Source organism: Onychostoma macrolepis, chromosome 21, assembly GCF_012432095.1.
Source record: "Onychostoma macrolepis isolate SWU-2019 chromosome 21, ASM1243209v1, whole genome shotgun sequence".
NCBI classification, from domain to species: domain Eukaryota; kingdom Metazoa; phylum Chordata; class Actinopteri; order Cypriniformes; family Cyprinidae; genus Onychostoma; species Onychostoma macrolepis.
Window position 1 is genome coordinate 26,385,042 of NC_081175.1, and position 20,859 is coordinate 26,405,900.

At 39.3% G+C, this 20,859-nt stretch overlaps 1 protein-coding gene across 1 annotated transcript; it reads right to left on the reverse strand.

The window, feature by feature from the left end:
- Window positions 1–1,975: 1,975 nt before the first annotated feature.
- Window positions 1,976–11,399, reverse strand: thbs4b (thrombospondin 4b). Its single transcript, XM_058757994.1, has 22 exons — window positions 11,031–11,399; window positions 9,145–9,342; window positions 7,776–8,059; window positions 7,551–7,653; window positions 7,153–7,235; window positions 7,002–7,053; window positions 6,585–6,736; window positions 6,129–6,266; window positions 5,810–5,887; window positions 5,552–5,704; window positions 5,366–5,470; window positions 5,154–5,261; window positions 4,844–5,003; window positions 4,601–4,719; window positions 4,460–4,512; window positions 4,119–4,312; window positions 3,647–3,825; window positions 3,501–3,549; window positions 3,218–3,414; window positions 2,953–3,125; window positions 2,695–2,834; window positions 1,976–2,621 (listed from the first exon to the last, which is right to left on the reverse strand). Exons 1-22 carry the CDS (start codon window positions 11,104–11,106, stop codon window positions 2,563–2,565), a joined length of 2,853 nt encoding a protein of 950 aa, XP_058613977.1. The 5' UTR covers window positions 11,107–11,399; the 3' UTR covers window positions 1,976–2,562.
- Window positions 11,400–20,859: the final 9,460 nt, after the last annotated feature.

Below are 20,859 nucleotides of genomic sequence, written 5' to 3' on the forward strand. Positions count from 1 at the left end.
AATGGCACCTCGAAATCTGTCATTATCGACCGGCCGGACATTTCCGTTGTGTCTGGAGAGATGAATGTGAGATCAGGTGTGTGAGTGTCTCGCCGTGAAAATGTTTGTGAGGAAACCGAGGGAACATTGTGCTAGCGCAGTGTCGAGGACATTCTGGGAACATTGTGCTACTGCGGAGTAAAGCTCAGCAGGAGCTCGTAAGAAGTCGTGATCTCGTGCTTTTAATAATAACTCTCGGCTCGTGACCAGCGGATGCCCAACTGTGCCGCGTAATTTTCGCGCCCTTGTTGTGCCGAGGTCTGTTATTCGCGCTCATTGCTGAGTGACCGTTATTAGCGTCGACTAAAGGGCTCCTAAAGTAGTTCCTGTTTAAATTAGAAACCATCTGTCAAACAAGGTCCGAGTGATTGAGGGATGCCCAGTGAGTTAATCGTTGTTTTAACTGATAAAGCGGTCTTCAGCCACCCTCAGAATAAAAAATAAAAAATAGCTTAACCAATAATATATATTTTACAGTTTTCTATAGAAGATGTGGCTGTTTTTAGTATGTTGCTAGGCGGTTGTTGGGACGCATGGGTGGTTATCTATTGTCTCAAATCCCCATCCATCCCCACAGTTTTCATGATGTTTTGGTCTTGTCTTTGGTATTTTTACCTGTTTTATCATCCTGTAGGTGAAAATTATACACCTGATAACAAAATAGCACATCTCTTTACAAAAAGGCACAAACATTTGAAGTATCATTTATGTTTGTGGAAAAAAAAACTCATAACCTTAGTATGAACACCATGAAACCAGTAACCAGTTAAAAATACAAAATACAACTTATTTGAATATGGGATCATATTTTTGGACAAAGCTATGGTAATACCTTAGGCTTAGAGTGACAGGTAGGCCTAAATATATGAATATGTTAATAGCTACCATAATGATACTATAGCCTATGATACTACTACAGTACATTTTTACTAGTGAAATATTAAAAGAAATCACATACGGATTTGGGAAAATATTTACCATCCTACACAGTCTTTTTAACCTTTCCGCCATTTTATCATATGTGTATGTGTTGTAGGATAAGCTGTGTGTTGCAGGGGAGTGATATTCACAGGTTCGGCTCTTCCTACACCACCTTCTCCTTCTGTGCTCACTCTTTCTCCCTCAGTCTCTATCAGTAAAGGTTATGAGGGGTGATTCATAATGAGTAAAGTGGCATTTGACAGCACCTCTCACTTCATCTCTCAAGTCAGACTCATTTGGTTGTGTAAATCTTTTCATAATCAACTGCTTTGTTAATGAATTCAACTAAGATTTGTTAACAGACCAAGGGATTGTCTGAAAAACCTTAATATTCAGATGGGAAACAGAGACGGGAGGTAAGGCTGAGAAGGGAGAACATAGAGAACGTACTGTTCTAATAATAGCTCACAGCAATAGTCAGTGAATGTTATGGACATACTGCCATCTGCTGACTATGTTGTGGAAACGTTCTGAACTGTCGTGTAGAACATTTAAAAGCTTTTCTCCCCTTTAAACACTCTAATAAAACAGCTTCCACATACAGGAGGAATGTGAACAGAGGCAAGAACTGCTGAGGTTAGCATGAGCTAAGAGCAAAAACAGCAGGAGAGACTCTTTACTCTTGCTGTTAACTAACTCTGGCAGTAATGCTGCAGAGCAAACAGCCTCTCATGTGAACAAACTAACTTACATGCCCATCAAACATGAGCCCTGGCCCAAACCCTACTGAATTTTAGGCATCATAAGCTTATTCCTCATGTTCCAAAGGGTAGCCGGCATAATTAAGATACCTTTTAGCCAAATTCTAAGGTAGCATCACATATTTTTCAAATATAAGGTACCATAATATCAGTATGCGTTACTGTTCTTATCAAATATGGCTAAACTAAAGGTAAGTTGAGAGATGTGGACTTTACACCAATATTTCATTTATTTTTCTATGGTGAATCAAGTCTCCCAATTAATAAGGTTTAATTTCATTTGGGAAGCTACATTAGAAGATAAGCTGGTTAATTTGAAACAGGGCTATTATTTCTGAGCCACAGAACATACAAATCTTAGTCAGATGGAAGTACAGTCATGCATAGGACAGATTGACGTGAAATGTCGTCACATGTCTCGAAATTATTCTTTTATTGATGCCAAACAGGAATGAGAGACTCCAAGTTTAGGTTTTCTTATCTTTTATCGTAATATGTGTCATCCTTTCTTGTAAATGTTCTCTTTACAATGACTTGATGCAAATCTACCTGCATTCTAGGCAGGCAGTGGATAACTGTAACTAACTCACTGATAACAGGAAATACTGTCCATCTCTTATCTAAATGTTATATGATGTAGCTAAATTGCTTTTTAAGTTTTTTGACCAGAGTAAACAAAGTAAAAAAAAGTTGATTTAAAAAAAAATGGCATACACATTGTGTATACACGTATCCCAATTCTACACACACATTGTGTACAAATGTGTTTCACACTTTCAGAGACACACATAGGACTGTGTGTAATGGTGTGCTGGTATAAACATAGCATTATGGGAATTATTTACAGGGGGTCCATGCCATGTTGTGTACTGAACTCCTGGAAGTCCTCTGGAATGGTGTCTGGAAAAGAGATTTATGTATATGAAACAGAAATGTTTTGTAACATTATAAATGTTTATGTTTATGTTCTCACCATTGCAGCGGTACTTCAAGTTTGACCAGATGATGTTCTCTTGAGAGAAGCAGAACACTCCCAGTCTTCCTCCTCTCATTGTGGTATCAATTGTTACCCCAGAATCTGCCACCAGCTCTGATCCCTCATAGAATCGAACCCTAAATATACACACAAAAGTCTGTACTGAATCATTTTTATTTTTAACACGATTTTCTTTCTCAAGTAACAGCTTGCTTGGCTTCAAACTTCAAGTCACCTGAATTTCGATTGGCTCACCTGATGTATCCGACTTGTGGGCGGTGCTGCAGGTACCAGCGGTATGATACCTTGTCCTTCCAGCCAACGTTTCTTGGATCCTTCCACAGGAGACGCACCTGATCATTAGTGTCACCTGTATGCCAGAGAGAGTTCCTCAAATGCTCTCCTGGACCAGTCTTGGACTTCACTGCCTAAGAGTATGAGACAAAGATAGAGTTATCTTAATTCACTGCAAGACTTTCTCACAAAATTAGACATAAATCTTGAAATTCATATGATCAACCTTCAGCTGAATGCCAGGTTCAGCTACGGCTCTGAAGGGTGTGGCCTGCCAGTATGTCTGCTCTGTTTGCTTCCACATCACCACATAGAAACTGGAAGAATCTTGGTAGCCAAAGATGAAGCCGGCATAGTCGTCATCAGTCACCGTATTCACATGGAAGGTTCCCTCGAAATCAACACCGCTGAATGCAGTGTAACCTGGTCATCGGAGAGGGTAATTGCATCATCCATAGAAATAATTTAATATATCATTAACCATGATGGACAAACATGCATCTTCTCACCAACAGCAAGGCCAGGGTCACTATTCATAGTCTGGACAATCTCCATTCCCTTTGAAGCAAGGCAAAGAATTTGTCAGCATTGCACGTCTCAAACACAGTTTTCTGTAGAGATATATCAAATGACAAGTCTTTTGCTGATCTGTCACCTGGTTAAGAACCACCCAGTTGGGGTCAATCTGAGCATCACCCTCTGGGTCCAGTACAACCGTCTGATAGGCTCTGAAGTCTGTCAGTGTGATCTCTGCATTTTCTGGACAGTTATCGATCCTGTCGATCACCTTGTCTTGGTCAAAGTCTGATTCGCATATGTCGCCCACTCCATCATCTGTGGAGAAATGAACAGGTGAGTGAGGGATGTTTGAAAACTTTGAGAATAATGGGATATTTCCGTTTCTTACACAAAGGTATCATATGGCTTTAGAAGACTTGGAAGACAGTGCAGAGTCATATGTCAGCTATTTATATGGAGTTTGACAATCACTATTCATTTCTGTTTTCATTCTATGGACATTCTGCTTTCTGTGTATTGTTCCAATGAAGAAAAACAGGGTGAGCAGATGATCACAGAATAGCATACAGTTCATACTGTGTCTAATTAAGGATTAATGGTGTACTCACTGTTGTCATCTATTTGGTCAGGGTTGGGCACCAACCGGCAGTTATCTGGTCCAGGAGGCAGTGTGTCAGGAATACCATCATTATCATCATCATCGTCACATTCATCTCCCAGTCCGTCTTTATCTGTGTCCAGCTGGGAGCTGTTAATTACCAGCGGGCAGTTGTCTTTGCTATCTTGGTGACCATCACCATCGCTGAAGGATACAAGAAATATCACAGGAGTGCTTGGAGAAATTTCAACAGAAATTTGACAGTATTGTCTGATAATTCATCATTTGGTGTAAAACAAAAGAAACAAGGAAGCTGTATCTCTGTTGCACAAGTGATGGACCATTTCATACCTATCTTGATTTGTGTCGCAAGAATCTCCAACAAGATCATTGTCAATGTCAGACTGAGAAGAAGAGGAGTGAATGTAAATATTTATTATAGTAGAGAAGTACAGCATTTGAGGAATATATAGTTGTCTGCCAATCATGTACCTGATTTGGATTTGGGGTGTCAGGACAGCTGTCGCATGCATCTCCCACCCCATCCCCATCACGATCCAGCTGGTCACGATTTTTCACTCGCTGGCAGTTATCCAGGAAGTTTTTCAACCCTGACAGTCAGTAAAAGCAGACCCCAAAAATGGGAATGACTTAGCACCAGAAAGACAAAGACAAATCTTTTGTTCGAACCAAACATTCAAGACTTTAGATTTTACCATCTCCTCATTCTCTTACCATCTCCATCCATGTCGTCATCGCATGCATCTCCGAGGCCATCAGAATCTGTGTCTCTCTGATCTGGGTTATCCACTCGGATACAGTTGTCACATGCATCACCATGGCTGTCCTTATCACTGTTCAGTTGATTTATATTTGGTGTCAGCCAGCAGTTATCCTAAAATCCATGCATATGTACAAGGGAAAAAAAAAAGTTTACTTCATCATAACCAGAGATAGAAATTCAAGATTTAAGAGATTTTTATAGGAATTAGTGTGAGATTCTGCAGTGCATATAAACAACCACGCCATGAATGTGTGCATTTACCTGCTCATTCAGTATTCCATCTCCATCTGCATCTGGGTCACATGCATCGCCTTTCCCATCGCCATCTGCGTCCTCTTGTCCCGAGTTTGGAACGGTAACACAGTTGTCCTGGTATTGAATAAACAATATGAATCAGCTCTCCCGGAGACAGGCAACTGATGTCACCGGAGCCCTAAGCAAGTCAATATCGTTTCCATTGTTGCCATGGTTACCTTTCTGCAGGTTGGGTCTCGGCAGCGCAGCTTCTCATCAGGGTACCCGTCGATGTCAGTGTCTTTACCACAGAGATAACCGTTTCCAGCCCATCCAATGCCACACTAGTACACAAACACACCCTTAGCATTTGCCCTTGAGCATAATGCCTTTTTCATATATGTGTGTGTGCCTTGAAAGGGTACCTGGCATGTGATGGTGCCATCTCTTTCCTCTATGCACTGCGCATTGGGGTCGCAAGGGTTCTGTTGGCGGTTTCCGCAGCTTTTCTCTGGCTTACAACCTCTAATCTGGTCACCTGTAAATCCGGTCTTACATCGGCCACATTGATATGATCCCTACACAACATAACACACATTTTGAGGCACTATTCTTATGTTTTGCATTTCTGAGTGACACATAATGGCATCACAGAGATGCATTGTGAACAGGTCAGTTCTCACCACAGAATTCACACAGATGGAGTTAGGGGTGCATCCTCCGTTATCTGGTCCTTTACACTCATCAATATCATCACACACCTAAAGAAAATATAGGAATTAGGAGATAAATGACCTTTCAGTCTTTTAATCATTGGCTGCGCATCAAAATATCAGTGGTAATTTTTTGAACTGCCTAAACTTTGCTTTACAACATATGACCTGCACACAGTGGTGCCGGGGATAATGCTGCAGCTTGATGCTTCACTTTGCATAAAGTTTAATGCATTAGGGAACTCTGACACAAATCATGCAAAAGGGCCCCAAGTCATCAGTTACGTACCTGCTTGTGTGTTTGTGCATAAGCTACGCCAACACCCTCCAGTGGTTTGCCAGTGAATCCAAGAGGACATGCCTCACAGCGGAAACCTGGAGCCATGTTCACACACCTCACGCCAGGGAAGCAGGGATTAAACTGGCACTGCAATAGACACAAACATGCATGGCAATGACATTTATTCAACCCCGAGATTGAATTCTGGCTCATGGTCCTTTCCTCTCCCATTGGTTCCAGTTTAACTCTATATACTGTCCTATCAAAATAAGGAACTACAGGTTTCATCTTGTTTTATTTCAGAAGATCAGCTTCAAAAAAAAATTAAATCCCACGCATTACTCAAACTTGCATCCTTACAAAGTTTCATTAGCAACATTTCTATCAATCAATCTTCCTCAGGCTATACCAGGAGATCAAGAAAAAGCCATTTGTCTTGATATGACCCCTTGAACAGACACGTACCTCATCAACATCGTCACAGCTGTAGCCATCTCCAGTGTATCCATCAGGGCATGGACCGCACTCCACCCCCTCAGCTGTTTCTATACACATGTCATTACGGAAACACACTCCAGGAGTGCACTTTGGTTTCACCACCTCCGTTCCGTCCAGCCCTAGAATTAACCAATCGTATTTAGCATTTATGGTGTGGTTGGAAGCATTCATGATATGTCTGTAATTGAACACTCCATGATTGCACTCCTGCTTCAAATCTACTTCAGCTTTGGTGACTTTGAAGTCTTGACTGCAGTATTTGTTTGAGACGTTGCCGTGGATATTTGTGGACACCGAAAACGTTTTGTTTGGGTTTCTTATTTGGATATCTGCATCAACAAACTCATGCATATCACGCATGTCTTGCTCATCATAATGTCTTACCACAGGCCTGGCACTCAGAGATGGTGTTTCTGAGGAAAGATGTTTCCTTCACCTGTAAACATGCGTGCAAACACAAAAAAATCTTTATAAATAAGGGATGGTGGAAATTAAGAACATTTAAACAAAAGGGTAATTGTCAGGAAGGCTTTACCTGCTGAATAAGAACATCTTTAAGCTCATTAATGACCTTTGTCAGCTCCAGCATCTGATTTGTAAGCTGTTTCGTGTTAAGCCCTTTATAAACAACAAAAACGCTGATCTTATCATTTTAGCAGATAAAGAATTTATTCACATTTTCTCTTTCATCTTTTCCTTTGGAATCTATTCCTTAAAGGTTTACTCAGTAATTAAGCTTATTTTCTTACTGTCATCTTGGATGGAAAACGAGAGCTGATGCCACTGGAAAATGCTTTATTTGTAAACAAACCCCTAGCAACCAATCAGAACACCCTAGCAACACCCTGGCAACCACCAATAACTCTCTAGCATTGTGGTGGCAGATTGTGCACATGCACCACTCATGTTTTCTTCAGAAAATGTAAAAATTACCTAAAGTCTGTACGGAGTCACTCTGATGAGTGTGGCAGTCCTGCAGCGATGCAACATTTTCCATTGAATCACCATATGCCAGTTTGAGCTCCTCCAACTCCTCCTGCCAATCAGAACAGAAAGAGCACAATGGGGAGTTTATGTTAGTGTATTAGTGCATGCAATGAAAACCTCCAAATATATCTCTCAGCATGTGAGTGTATAGCTATTAAATATGTTGTATACGTGTGCTTTCCCCTGCATAGTTTTGAGCTCCACTCCCTGGTGATTGTTTAGGCCATTAAACACAGCTGGTAAATCTCTCAGCGTCTCCACCAGCCTGCAGTCCAGGTGGAGCTCCACCCCGGGCACCGGTAAAACCCCCTGGTTGTGCGGGAAGCCCCTTGGTTGGCCCACCTCCAGTCCCTTCAGATGGAAGAGCAGGCGATGCTTCTCACCATCAGCCAGTTTCAGGTTGTTGAAGGTGACGGTACTCATCCTACCATCTCTGCGGAGGTATCGTAAAGTAGCTACATTGAGAGAAAGAGATAGATAATGTGAGTTTCTATATTTTTTCTGATAGCACTTGTGTTTTTATCCATTACCTGAACATTTCTGTCATTTTTAGAGCTTAAACCTCGTTTTCAGGTCATAGTGGGTTGCAAATTTTTATAGTAAATGACAAAAGCAAACGAAGCCCATATAAAATATTTAATCATAACTCTTACAGTCACTCTTCATGAACTGAAAAATCTAAATTCCCTTTATCTTTTTATATATACACAAGGTCATTGTGCTAGAAAAACTTTCTGTAAGTTTCAGAACTCAAAACTTTATCGTTAGTCTAAAACCAGTTAAATATTAAAGCCAATCTGCCAAAACAACTTTTGGAATGTGCCACTTTATAACGTAATAGTGTGGCTACACACCGCCTCCGCAGAAGAAGATCAACACCTGCTTCTACATCGTTGCCTGTTTAGCCACTGATTCGCACACACAGTAGGTGATAGACAAGAGCGGCAAACGCAGGTCTATGCAGAAACCCAGACAATGAACTGTATTTGATTAACTTTATTTTTAATTAAATGCCAGACCGCGTTAGCAAGATCTCGGTCCTTTATTCACTTCATTTTACCACGGATTTGCTTATAAACAAGGCACAATTAGACACATGATTTTCAGAAATTTTGAATCTAAAAGATGATGCTGTGCTGACTATATTAGACCCGATGTCGCACCACACCACATGTGAGCAACTGTTTTTATTAAGTGATCACTATTGGTCCGTCTGTTATTACAGATCATTTGATATGTAATCAGTATTTATGTGTTTTAACCTAAAACACAGCTGCATCCATTTAGGAAGGCTGTAGGCTTTTAGCCAATCATAGTAGTGGGCGTCTACAATCAGTCTACGCCTATTCAAACAGAGCGTTCCGATGAGAGGGGTTAAAAACAGAACAGAAAATAGCCTATTCTAAATTGTTTTTTTTTTTATCTAAAAATCTTGATAACGTTAGAAGTGGACCTCGGAGAACAGTACAAAATGAAAAAAACAAAGAAAGTTCATGACCCCTTTAATGTCAAAAGTATGGTATTGTCAAAGTTTACGCACCTTTGTTGAGCTTCCCAAGCACAGAAAACTCAAAGTACTTGCTGTTGTCTCGTGGATTGTACAGACTAAATATGGTGTTTCCGGTTCGAGGCTGGAGACGGAACGTTGTGAGAATAAAGAGTTCTGTTACTCGCTGCTCTGCCAAACCTCCGTGCAGTAGATCCGGTAGGCAGTCCGGTGACGTTAAGAGGTTATACACTGCAGGGAAAATGTTATTTAAAGGTTATATAAGTGTTAGTCAAACACAAAGCATACTGCTCACAAACATGTAGTTGTTTCTCAGGCTAATGCATGCTGGGAGTGATGCCCAGGTTGATGTCATTTCTGTTAGACTGTAAATACTGTTCCTGTTTATTTAGCCGGTTGCATGTGGCCATATAAATGTTTAGGGATTTGTAGTTCTTTGAAGTTTGCAAATGGCAAGAATTAGTTGTTTTTTGAAGCATGACATAGCTTGACTGTAACCAAAAGTCTAATGGCATCCAAAAGCATTCAAATTTTGAATGTTTTGGCATTGCAAATGGCATAATAAGTGTGTGTCTGAATGCTGAAACCCAGACCGTATCTAACGTGCTTGATGAGTGACATAATTTGGTGAGCAACATTAGACAAAAATATAAAAATTTCTGTTGTTGTGTTCCAGAATAAGCAGAAAAAGCTTGAATTTCAGATTAATATCTTGAGTTTTAAACAGAAACTCCTTTAACTGAAGCAACTGGTCTTAGTTTGTATAACTGAGATTGATAGGGATCGAACTGGATTTTATCCATTGAACATTTTCACTGGAAAACTTCATGGAAACCAGGTGAACGGACGGCCATTGCGGTGTCACTGCCGGATGTCAAATACAGATGTTGGTTGTTATAGCGATGGAAGCATGCCATTGGCTGAACAGGCAAACATAATGTTGTATGAAAAAATGTTAATGACTCAAGGATGACGTCTTTCCCAATATTTTTACCGAGAGAGATGGTCTGACTCTCATTTTCATGCCTTAGCAATCAGCACATCAATACAACTAAGCAATATTCCCACAAAAACCAAGGCTTTTGTTGTGCTTCTTGTTTATCTTCACTTTCTTGTGAAGTAAGAGTATAGTTTGCTCATTTCAAAGAGCTGCTTGTTGCTCAAAAGCATCATTTCTGTTCACAGATGGTGTGCTGAAATATTTACATGCTGGCCATGATTGCCAACATGTGTGATTTGACTTTATGTATTATTTGTCATTTTAATGTTCAAACAGTCATATGTCTTGAAGTAAATATTACATTGATGTTAAAAAGGGGGTATGTTTATGTTCTGGTAGGTGGAAGTACTCAGTGTGTGTGTGTGTGTTTTCTTTAAGTATTATGTGTCCGCCTTTCAGATTCAATAAAATAATGCAATCTCATCCTTGCTGCAAAAGACATTATGACTTCTATAGCCCAGAATGAACTACCGTTCTCTCACACACACACACACACACACACACACACTTTAACTCTCTCTGTCATACACACAGGCATTTACCAAAAATCAAAATTGGAGCCTGATGCTTTGTGATAAACACATCCACATTGTTGGGACAGATAAATTGAGAAATCAAAAAGGAGATGACAAGAAAATGTGGGATACAGAGAAAGAGAGAAGATGAAAGTAAAGAGGAAAAGAAAATCAAAAATGTGAGAAAACAAAGAAAACCAGCCATTACAGAAGAAACCAGACACTTTTAGACTGAGATATACAGCTCAGTGTGAGATTTTACGAGACAGACATAGAAACGGTGAGAAAAAGTGCAAGAGTGTAAATAAAACTACAGTAAAAAGAACTTAAATACTCGCAGGCGACTTAACTAGTCATGAATTAAAGAAACGTTTTAACCTATTAAGGAAACTTTGTGTACTCACCGGTTGATTCTGCGCTTGCTGAGCTGAAAGTCAAGATTAGAGAAACGGCCGCGAGGAGATGCATCGTGCCGGTCATCTTTATCACAACCTTCTGCCTCCCCACAGAAGGAGTGTGTGAGAGAAAAGTCTTATGAGAGCTGATCTTAGATTCCTTTGTGTCTTTTGGCTTCAGTGTCTTGTATGTGAGTTTTATAGAGAAAGTCTGTGTGATTGAGCAGGACTCAGGAGTGAGGGACAGAAGAAAAGAGTGAGGTCTGTGTGCCTTCGGGTTTTAATGATATGTGTGTTGGGTTGAGGTAACAGGCTGTCTATCAACTCACAGCAGCTGTGGTGGGTGGAGCTATGAGTCTAACAGACACCCCCATGCTGAGGGGGGCGGAGCAAAGAGCGGTGCCGTATAATTGGCGGGCCTGGCTCACTCTTATTGGTACCTTTTATGAGGTTCCATTTGTTCCACATCCTTCACTCCGTCCTCCTTTTCCCTCCATCCGTTCTTCCTTTCTCAGGTTTTCACATACTTTCCTGTAATTTTGACTGGCAGGTGCCGTAAAATACGTCTGCCGGGGTGGATCTCTGGGGAATTGTTTAAAGATAACTGGATGGAGGGTTGCTAATGTTCCATGAAGGTCTGATTCTTTCGCAAAGGATTCTGTAATAAAAAATAAATTAAAAAGTCAGATACACATGTGAGGCAGGCAAATGGTAACAGCCGTTTAATGATACAGCAGCAATTGGGAACAATTATCTCATCTTTCAATGGCAGTTTAATAACATTTAAAGTAGAAATTTACAAAAAGAAAGGTCTATGAGTTGTACATATGTTGTTATGTCTGTCTATTCAATTCAATTGGTCATGCATCACTATTATCATACTCATACTATTATACTCAGGGGTCAGTGATCTGAATAAATGTAAGTATTAAACTCCACACTTCACACTTCAGCAACCACTCAGAACACCCCAGCAACCACCTATCTATTACCCACAAGCAGGGGCGCCACTATGGTTTCTGGGCCCCCTGGACAGCATATTCACTTGGGCCCCCGGGGGTGGGGTGTTCCCTCTCCAATCTAGATCGCGTTCCATGTTCCTCTTGGTAAATCGCATTCCAGGGGGGTTCCCCTCATTAGAAATCATGATCGCGTTCCCCCCGGGGGTCCCCCCTCCTTCGTCGGGTGCTTAGAATCGTCCTAACCCACCCCCCACCCCCCCACAGCACCCCTGCCCACTACACTCCAGAAACATCCTAGCAGTGGCCTAGCAACCACTCAGAACACCCCAGCAACCACCTAACAACTACTCAGCAACTATCCATAACACCTTATAAACTTACCAGCAACCTCCCACAATGCCTTACCAACAGTCCAATACCACCCAAACATCTCAACAACGCCCTAGAAACTTTCTTGCTGTGCCCTAGCAACCTCCTACAATGTCCCAGCAACCACCTAGCAACCTCCCACACTACCACAACAACACTCTAGCAACTACCCACAACACTCTTGAAACTTTTAATTGTAGCAATGCCCTAGCAACCACCCACAACACCCCAGCAACCCCCTAGCAACTACCCACAACACTTCTGAAACTTCCAAATGTAGCAGTGTCCTAGCAACCACCCACAACACCTCAGAAACCACCTAACAATGCTCAGCAACCACCTAGCAACCCCTCACAACTCCCCAGCAACGCCCTAGCAACCTCATAGCAACTACCCACAACCCCCCAAGCGACCACCTTAACAGCATGGCATTTTTGCAGAAAATATAAGAAACTTTTTTTTTTTTGGCAAAAAAAAAGAGCTTTGTTCACTGTAATAGCTAGACTATGACGACAGAGAGAAGAAATCTACATACTATCACTAGTCTGGTGGCGGATCTCCAGTCTGTTACTCATGCGGTCAGTATCACTAATAACAGACTTGTCTGATACTGATATAGCGCACACATACTCGTATCACACCACTGACTGGCCGATCACACTGACCACTGACCAATCACGTGACGTTGTGGTGAGTGACATAATCCCACATCCTAATCAGAGGGGCGAATGCTGCCCAGTGTGTGTGTGTGTGTTAAGACCTAAATTACAGTCTTTAGCCAAAGCTGCTCTGTCATTAAAGCTTTCTGAAGCATTATGAGTATGTTAAGACCCAGGTGGGCAAAGTTCTGGAATGTTCTGATTCAAACCGCCTTCCGTTGGCGCGAGCACGTGTTACAACAGGATCTGGCCTTAAGTCTTTCTCTGAATGTCTGGTTATGTTGGACCCGTCAGTAGAACAGCAGGAAACAGACAGACACACTCACACTGTGTCCTTTTGTTCTCACTGTAGGTTGAGATGGCCTGTTAGTTTGTGGTAAGACGACCCCGCTAATGATCTTACCATGTGTGTGAGCGCTAGGGTTCGGTTGCACACGTATCCGCGTCTATGTTTGTGTAAGAATAGCCGCAATCGTGTGTTTTTGAGTCGAGAATATCTTTAAACAGATACTGCTGACTCCTGATGGCGTTCGTACCTGAGCTACAGCTCTCTCGCACCGCTTGCGTTCAATGTGTTTATTGAGGCTGGTTTTGGTGGTGCTTTAGGAGCATGTAATTGTTCAGACGGAGTAAACTGGGGCAGGAGAATGTTCTCTTGAACTCTGGGGTAGTATAATTTTCCCCTGACCATCCCTCGGGGGAAGCACAGTGTTCTTCTGACCTCATCCGGGATGGTGGAATGTTCTTGTAACCTGCTGTGGGACGATAGATTTACCCTCAAGCAGTTTTGATGATTTTTATTCAGCTGAAACATGTAAAACCTATGAAGACCTTAAAGGGACAAGATGATGGGAGGGAAAATTATTTTGCAATGCTTTTGTGTTCACTTGGAAAACATTTGCATTTGTTCGCAAAACATTTTTTCACAAGTTTCACAAAAACTTTTGTGATGGAAATAATATGGGAGGATATTGGGAGGAAGAACTATATTCCAGTCCTTTTGCAAGTGAATGTAAAGTTTTACAAGGAAATACAATAAGTTTGCAAGGGAACATGAATGTTTTGCTCCTTGCATCACATTTTTTTCATTATAATGTCCCTTATAGGGGCTCTAGAAACTGACCTAAAGTGGTTTGCTGGTCTTATCTGGCCACTAAGCTTTTATTCACACAGGTGTAGTTTGATGGTTTTTAGAGAGGCTTTGGGTACTTGACCACTTGACCTGACCAGCTAAACCGGCTAAATACCAGTTAAGAACTCAGAAACCAGTTAAGACCAGAAAAACTATTTGGGCTGGTTTAAAATAGCTTTTTCAATGGAATGTTTCAGGTCCAATAGAGGATAAAAAAGCAAATATTGCTAATATATATATTACAAAAGAAATAATATATAAATAAATATATAATTATGAAAATAAATAAACAAAAATCATTTCAACGTATCTGTAAATTAATTTTGCATTTACGGTAATGAACTTATGGAAGGCATTCTGGAGGATTTTAAAAGTGGAAATATTTTGTATTTTTGTTGTCATATTTATATTCGTACTGTTCAAACATTTATAAATAAGAGTTGTTAATGTAATTTCTGTGAGTGAATTTTCCTTTATAATTCTTTAAAATATTTGATATAACTTTACATATAAACAAGATTAATAACATCATATATAATTTTTTAAATTACACAAAATAATTTGGTTAATTAAATACATTATCAATAATTTAAAGTCTTATCACTGTATTTTCAAAACAGCATGTATTTAACATTTATCCCATTGCAATGTCTTGCCCTCAACCGACTGTAAATGCGATGCTTGCTTGTTTTTACAAACTGATGGACGAGCTGAATTTCTGTCCTGTGGTAATAAACAGCATGCCAACACACTTCAAACCCAGAACATTCCTAGCACAAAAGGTTGCGAAAATCTAAGTAATTTTCAACAATTTAGCAATTTCCAAACCTCATAAATATTATTCTTGTCGTTTTCTCAGAAATGAGGTTATGGGGTAAAAGTACAACAACAGGCTTTGATTATCAGCTTCTGTTGCGTGTTACGCTGCAGGCCGGATGGACTCGCGGCGCTGCAGATCAACAGGCAAATGTGAGGCTTTAGAAGACAAGCAGCTCAAATGCGCGGTCACACGCTACAAACCTCAAAGGCACACCAGCGGAGATAGAAGAGAGTGTGTGATGGATAACATTCAGGGATGTGTGTTTGTCACCGTGTGTGCGTGTGTGTGTGTGTGTGTGTGTGTGTGTGTGTGTGTGTGTGTGTGTGCGTGCGTGGTGAGGCAGGTCGCACATGGAAGCTATTATTCAGGTACTTAGCCTCCTTACGCACAAACACACAGGGATAATGTGTATGTGTTTGGGAAAAACATTCGAACAAAATCAGGGCAAGTTTAAGGCAAATGTAACAGCAAACAAATATTGATCAAATATTCAACTACCAGGACTTTGAAATCAGGTTTTGCGATTAAACGTACAACACCTTTATCTCCATCAACAAGTCTCAGTGTTGAAATCCCCCAAGCTTTGAACAGGTCTCACATCTCGTAACCCAAACAGACTGACATTCATTCCACGCTCAGTTCCAACTTAAATCCAAGCTAGACGTCTGGATTGGTGTTTGTAACACTGGCATCGGGAGAGAAGACGTGTAACTCCTAACAATATTTTCTCGGAATATTAGAAAGCCAGTCAAACAACTAAACACAGCAAAAAATCTGTTTACCTGGAATGAACAAGAGGGGAAAAAGTTCTGGAGGTCTTCTCTTATAAACAAGACAAGGTGTTATAAGCATGACTTTCTGTCAGACGGTGTCTGGGGACCAGGTGGACCAGATCTGATGATTTAGAGAGCTTTAGTCAAAGAAAACCTCTCTGGAGGCTGAATAGGTCACATGGCACAGGTAAATCACTATCAGATAAATGGAACCAGCCCCAAAACACTGACGTCATTGCTGTAATGAGCTAATGCTCGCATGATGTCCGTTAGAAAAAAATAATCCTCTGTGTGTGTGTTTAGACCAAAAAACGCTTGACTGGATCATCTTGCTTTACCGTGGAAAGGAAATGACCTGATGTGTGTGTGTTTTGTATTATATAGTGTATGTGTGTGTATAGTGGCACATAGATAATGGCTTTCACAGAAAGTGAAGCAAAAACACAGGAAATGGAGCAGTTTTCCAGACGGTTGATCCATTCTGGCTGATTCCACCATTTAAAGCTTTCATCTCGCCGATAAACAGCAATAGAATAAAAAATATGGCCTCTATGAAAACATTTGTAGCGTTCGGATGATCTTCGCTCTCTGGAGAGGACATTTAAAGTAGCCAAACATATTTTTGGACCCCAAAGGGCATTTCAAGAAGTATTTTGCATACAAAACTGAAAATTATGTAGTCTCAAACCTGATTGACTCTCTGTGGACGAATGTTTTGAAAGAATGTTCATGCTGCTCTTTTCCATGCTATTAAAACACATAATGATGACCAAAAAGGGTGTCAAAGCACCATAAAAGCAGCCTATTAAAATCACAGCCAATAAGTCATTATTCATGGAAAATGTTTCCCTTTTTGCTGTAGCTCTCCAATCATATTTGGAATAACATTTACTGATTAATTGTGCACAATAAAACAGGAAACAACATTAAAATTAAGAAAATAAATCAAAAATCAACTTTGTCATATTGACTATGCAACATAAGTTTCTTATGAATACAGTTTCATGATTTTAGGCCAGAACAAAATAGTAAAAATGTTGAAGTTGGGATGTAATGAAAGCACATATTGTGTGACACATATTCAAATACAACTTATTATCGAAAAAGAAAAAAATTCAAACAGAGACTTGTTTCATATTAAAAATTCATGATAAAGGCCAGAAAGGGTAAAACTTTACTTAAGCCTTTTATAAAATTAGTTTTAATACATTAATTATGCATCTTACAATGCATTGCACATGGATAATTGTAACCACAGGTAATACATTAAAACACTTATCAATTCATTGTTAGACTGTGCATTTTAAATGCGGTTAAAATTATTTACAAGAAGATATAATGTATTTCAACGCACATTATGAATAACTATAATGCATTATATCATTTAATAACCCTTTATAATGCATTATACATAAAGCCTTTAAGTAAAGTGTTACCAAAAAAAAAAATGCATGGATGAGTTGTTCACAATAAGATCAAAAACATGCATTTTAGAAAATATATAGAGTGGATTTTACTGTAGTTTCATGCCATCTTTTTTGACAGATCCATGTGCAAAGTATCAAAGATAAACTATCTAGAAAAACACAAGATGGCCTATAAAAACAAAAGACACAAGTGAAACCAATGTCTGATGGCAGATTACAGATGTGGATGTGACAATTTTATTAAGAGGAAAGTAAAGGGACAAAAAAATATGCAAATAAAGCCTAGTAAAATTAGAGTAATAAGTCACTCTAGGTCATATGACAACAGCAATACAATAGAAGACACAAATGGTATAGTAAAACTCAAGAATGAACAATTACTTCATAATGTAATGTAATACATAAGCCAAACTACAGGCTGATCATTAATATGAAATACAACTGATGTGCGGTCACAGGTGTGCATATATCAGCATATAATGCTGCTCATACAATCAGAATCTAGAGTCAATACTTTCTGTTTTATAAATGGATATATTGAATATCTGCGTCTCTTTGTTCCTCCTCATTAAACCTGAACCCCCTCTTATCCACATGTGCTGATGTCTAGATTCTCAGACGTGGATTCACCGCTAAACCTCATCTCAAATGACGCACACTCGTACAGCAGGCCTGGAGCATCCGGTCTGGTTTATAGATGCGCACACACACACACACACTCCAACATCAGACCTTCCGAGTCCTCGTGCCAAGAGTGTGTTTGTCATATTAAAAACTTCTACCACGGGACATAATAATACCGGAGCCTTTACACATATGTAAATATAGCAGCAGAGAATTTTACACATGGGAGATCAGATGTGTTTGTGTGTGTGATCGTAAGCTTTTCGTAGACGTGTGTGTACTGTATCCCGCTGGTATATAACATCTCCTCCTGCCCAGTAAAGGAGCACAACCTTGTATAAATACACTCTTAAGAAAAAATGGTTCTAAACAGCAACAGATTAGGGTTTTTTGGCTTTTTGTTACACACTTTTAAAAATAAAGATTCTAAAAGGGGGGTTTCAATGCCATAGAAGAACCATTTTGGTTCCCCAAAGAATCTTTCAGGGAATTTTTTTTTTTTCCCCATGTGAAGAACATTTTATTATCTAAAGATTTATTTTCAAGCATGTACTCATAAAAATTGGCATCAATAGTTTCATGAATTTGAATATCACTGGAACCTTTCCATTCAAGGTTCTTTATAGTGTAAAAAGGTTCCATAGATTATTAAATTGGTTTTTTTAAGAACTGTTCACTGAAAGGTTCTTTAGGGAACCATAAACGGTGGTTCTACTACAGCATTGCTGTGAAAACCCCCTGTTGGAGCCTTAGTTTTTAAAAGTATAAAGAAACTTTTGTGCATTGAAAATGTCCCATGAGATCATTCATGGAGCCATAGATGCCAATGAAGAACCTTTATTTTTAAGTGTTGAATCTTTTTTAGAATGTTCCATAAGTAAACATGCTTTGAAAGTTCTTTAGAGAATCTTATTAAAGAACCTTTTAGTAATAGTATACCCCCGCTACCTGGTAGGAAACCAGTTAAAATTTGAAAGTTAACATTTATAGAAAGAAATCAATTGCCTGTTGAGGATGTGTAGGTGGATGGTTGAGCTCCAGAAAATCAATAATGAGGTGGTTTTGAGGTGAGTGTTACAGATTTTAAAAGCAAAAAGGCGTTGAAAGGGGCCTAAACTCTAATACAGTAAAATGGCTCTTCAGAATGATATGGTTCTAAACAGGAAACAAGTTACAAATTTGATGTTAAATTTTTAAGGAGGAGACTGTTGAGCTTTAGAAAATCAATAACAGTTACAGATTTAAAAAAACAAGGCAGCGGGGGGGAAAAGAATCCTATACTAACACAAAGATCCAGTTCTTCAGGACGGCATGCTTTTAAGTCACTGTGTGTAAAGAACCTTTTAAAAAAAAATAAACATCTTACACACGTGCCAAGATACAAGCTACACATGTACTCTTCCAGACTTGGCTAAATGATTTTTTCGTGAGGGATTTGTGCTTTGATTTTGCGAATTTAATAATTGGATCCAGCTGTTTGATTCTGATGAGAGACGCAGAGAGAACAACATGCAATGGTACTTTGTCAACAGATGCTTGAGGGTCTGTGTGTGTGTGTGTGTTTTCTGAGGTACATTATGCAAGCGGCTAGGATGTGAGTTTACAGAGATGATGTAGGTATATATATATATATCTCTCTGTGTATATATATGGAGAGAGAGAGAGAGAGTTCTGACATCAGAATGTAAAACCTATTTGGTTCTAGGGGCAGGCGTTCAAAAGTAACCATAATCCTATTTAATATGTATATTTAAAGCTATATTTAAACAAACCTTGATCAGCTACTACAGTATAATTTGCCATCTTATATGTGCCGAAGTGCATTGTTTCCACCTGGTGGTAAAGTCATGAAACACAAACACTAGTAGAGAAGTTTTACTTGACTGTCTCTAGTGGCGGAATGTGTGTAACTGAACTGAAATGACCTCAACCATATTACTAGTGGCAGACAATCAAAAACTAGGTAAAGAGGTTTGAAAAACTTCATTTTTCCAGGCAATGCAATCAGACTTAAAATAAGAGTCCCAGATTTCAGCTTTCATGCAAACCTCAGATTCCCAAATCTCTAAATGGACCCCCCCCCCCAAAAAAACACTCCATGGCTGCCAAACCTTGCTCTTTGGGAGATAGTCAAGTTCTCTCATCTTCACCTGCATAAGCAATATGCTCAATTACCGGCTGTCAGCAGGTACAGAATAGAGAGTCAAACACAAGGGCACAGCAAAACAGAATTCCCACTTCACAATTAAGTTTCCAATTTTAAATTGTCAGACCAGTATAATCATTAAACTAAATGAAAACATTAACTGAAATAAAAAGCATCCATCCTAACTGGGGGAAAAAACCCCGCAGAAACTCAATTACCTTACATTTATAAAAATGGCCTCACAGACTAAATATATTGATTATTAGTAATGGAAATGCCAAAGCTTATCAAAAAAATATATATATATTTTAGTGTCAGTACACACAGACACAAATGACTTTGACAGTGACCATTATTTATAAAACAATCAGTTGTAGAACCAGATGTGAAGCCAGTGGCTGTAATGGAACATAACACTTTGGAAGTTGTTAGTCATTTTTATGACCACTAGATTGCCACAGCATAAACAGTTTTGAGAAGCTTCACTGCGCCATCACTGATAGTTAGAAGTGAGTGTAAATAAGACAAACTGAAAACAAATAACCACATTAAAAAGCCAAGCTATAACAAAACAAGATAAAAGGAGAAATTTTAGAAAGCACTTGATGCAGAATAAATGTCAAGTTACTAGAAAATGCACCAGTTGGCAGGCCTAAACTTTCTAGCTGCAGAACAATGAAGAATTTTAGTACCATACATAACAGATTTGAGTTTCATTTTTTATTCAAACTAAAGTATATTATGGCATTTAAAAAAAAAAAAAAAAAAAGCTTCTTAAACCAATTAGAAAGTAGACATACAGCATTCAGATAAAAATCACGATTTATTCACTTTAACACCACACCAGCATCAAGGCTATTTTCATGCCGATCTCAGCATAAATGATAAAAATCACAAGAACACAATAAATGCAGAGAAGCAAGAGA

Excerpts from the sequence above, each read along its gene's own strand:
- thbs4b (XM_058757994.1), bottom strand. The coding sequence starts at position 11,106 with ATGACCGGCACGATGCATCTCCTCGCGGCCGTTTCTCTAATCTTGACT. Across the intron at positions 9,343-11,030 it reads AGCAAGCGCAGAATCAACCG|TGTATAACCTCTTAACGTCA; the intron begins GTGAGTACACAA and ends TTTTCCCTGCAG. Across the intron at positions 2,835-2,952 it reads CCACAAGTCGGATACATCAG|GGTTCGATTCTATGAGGGAT; the intron begins GTGAGCCAATCG and ends GTGTATATTTAG.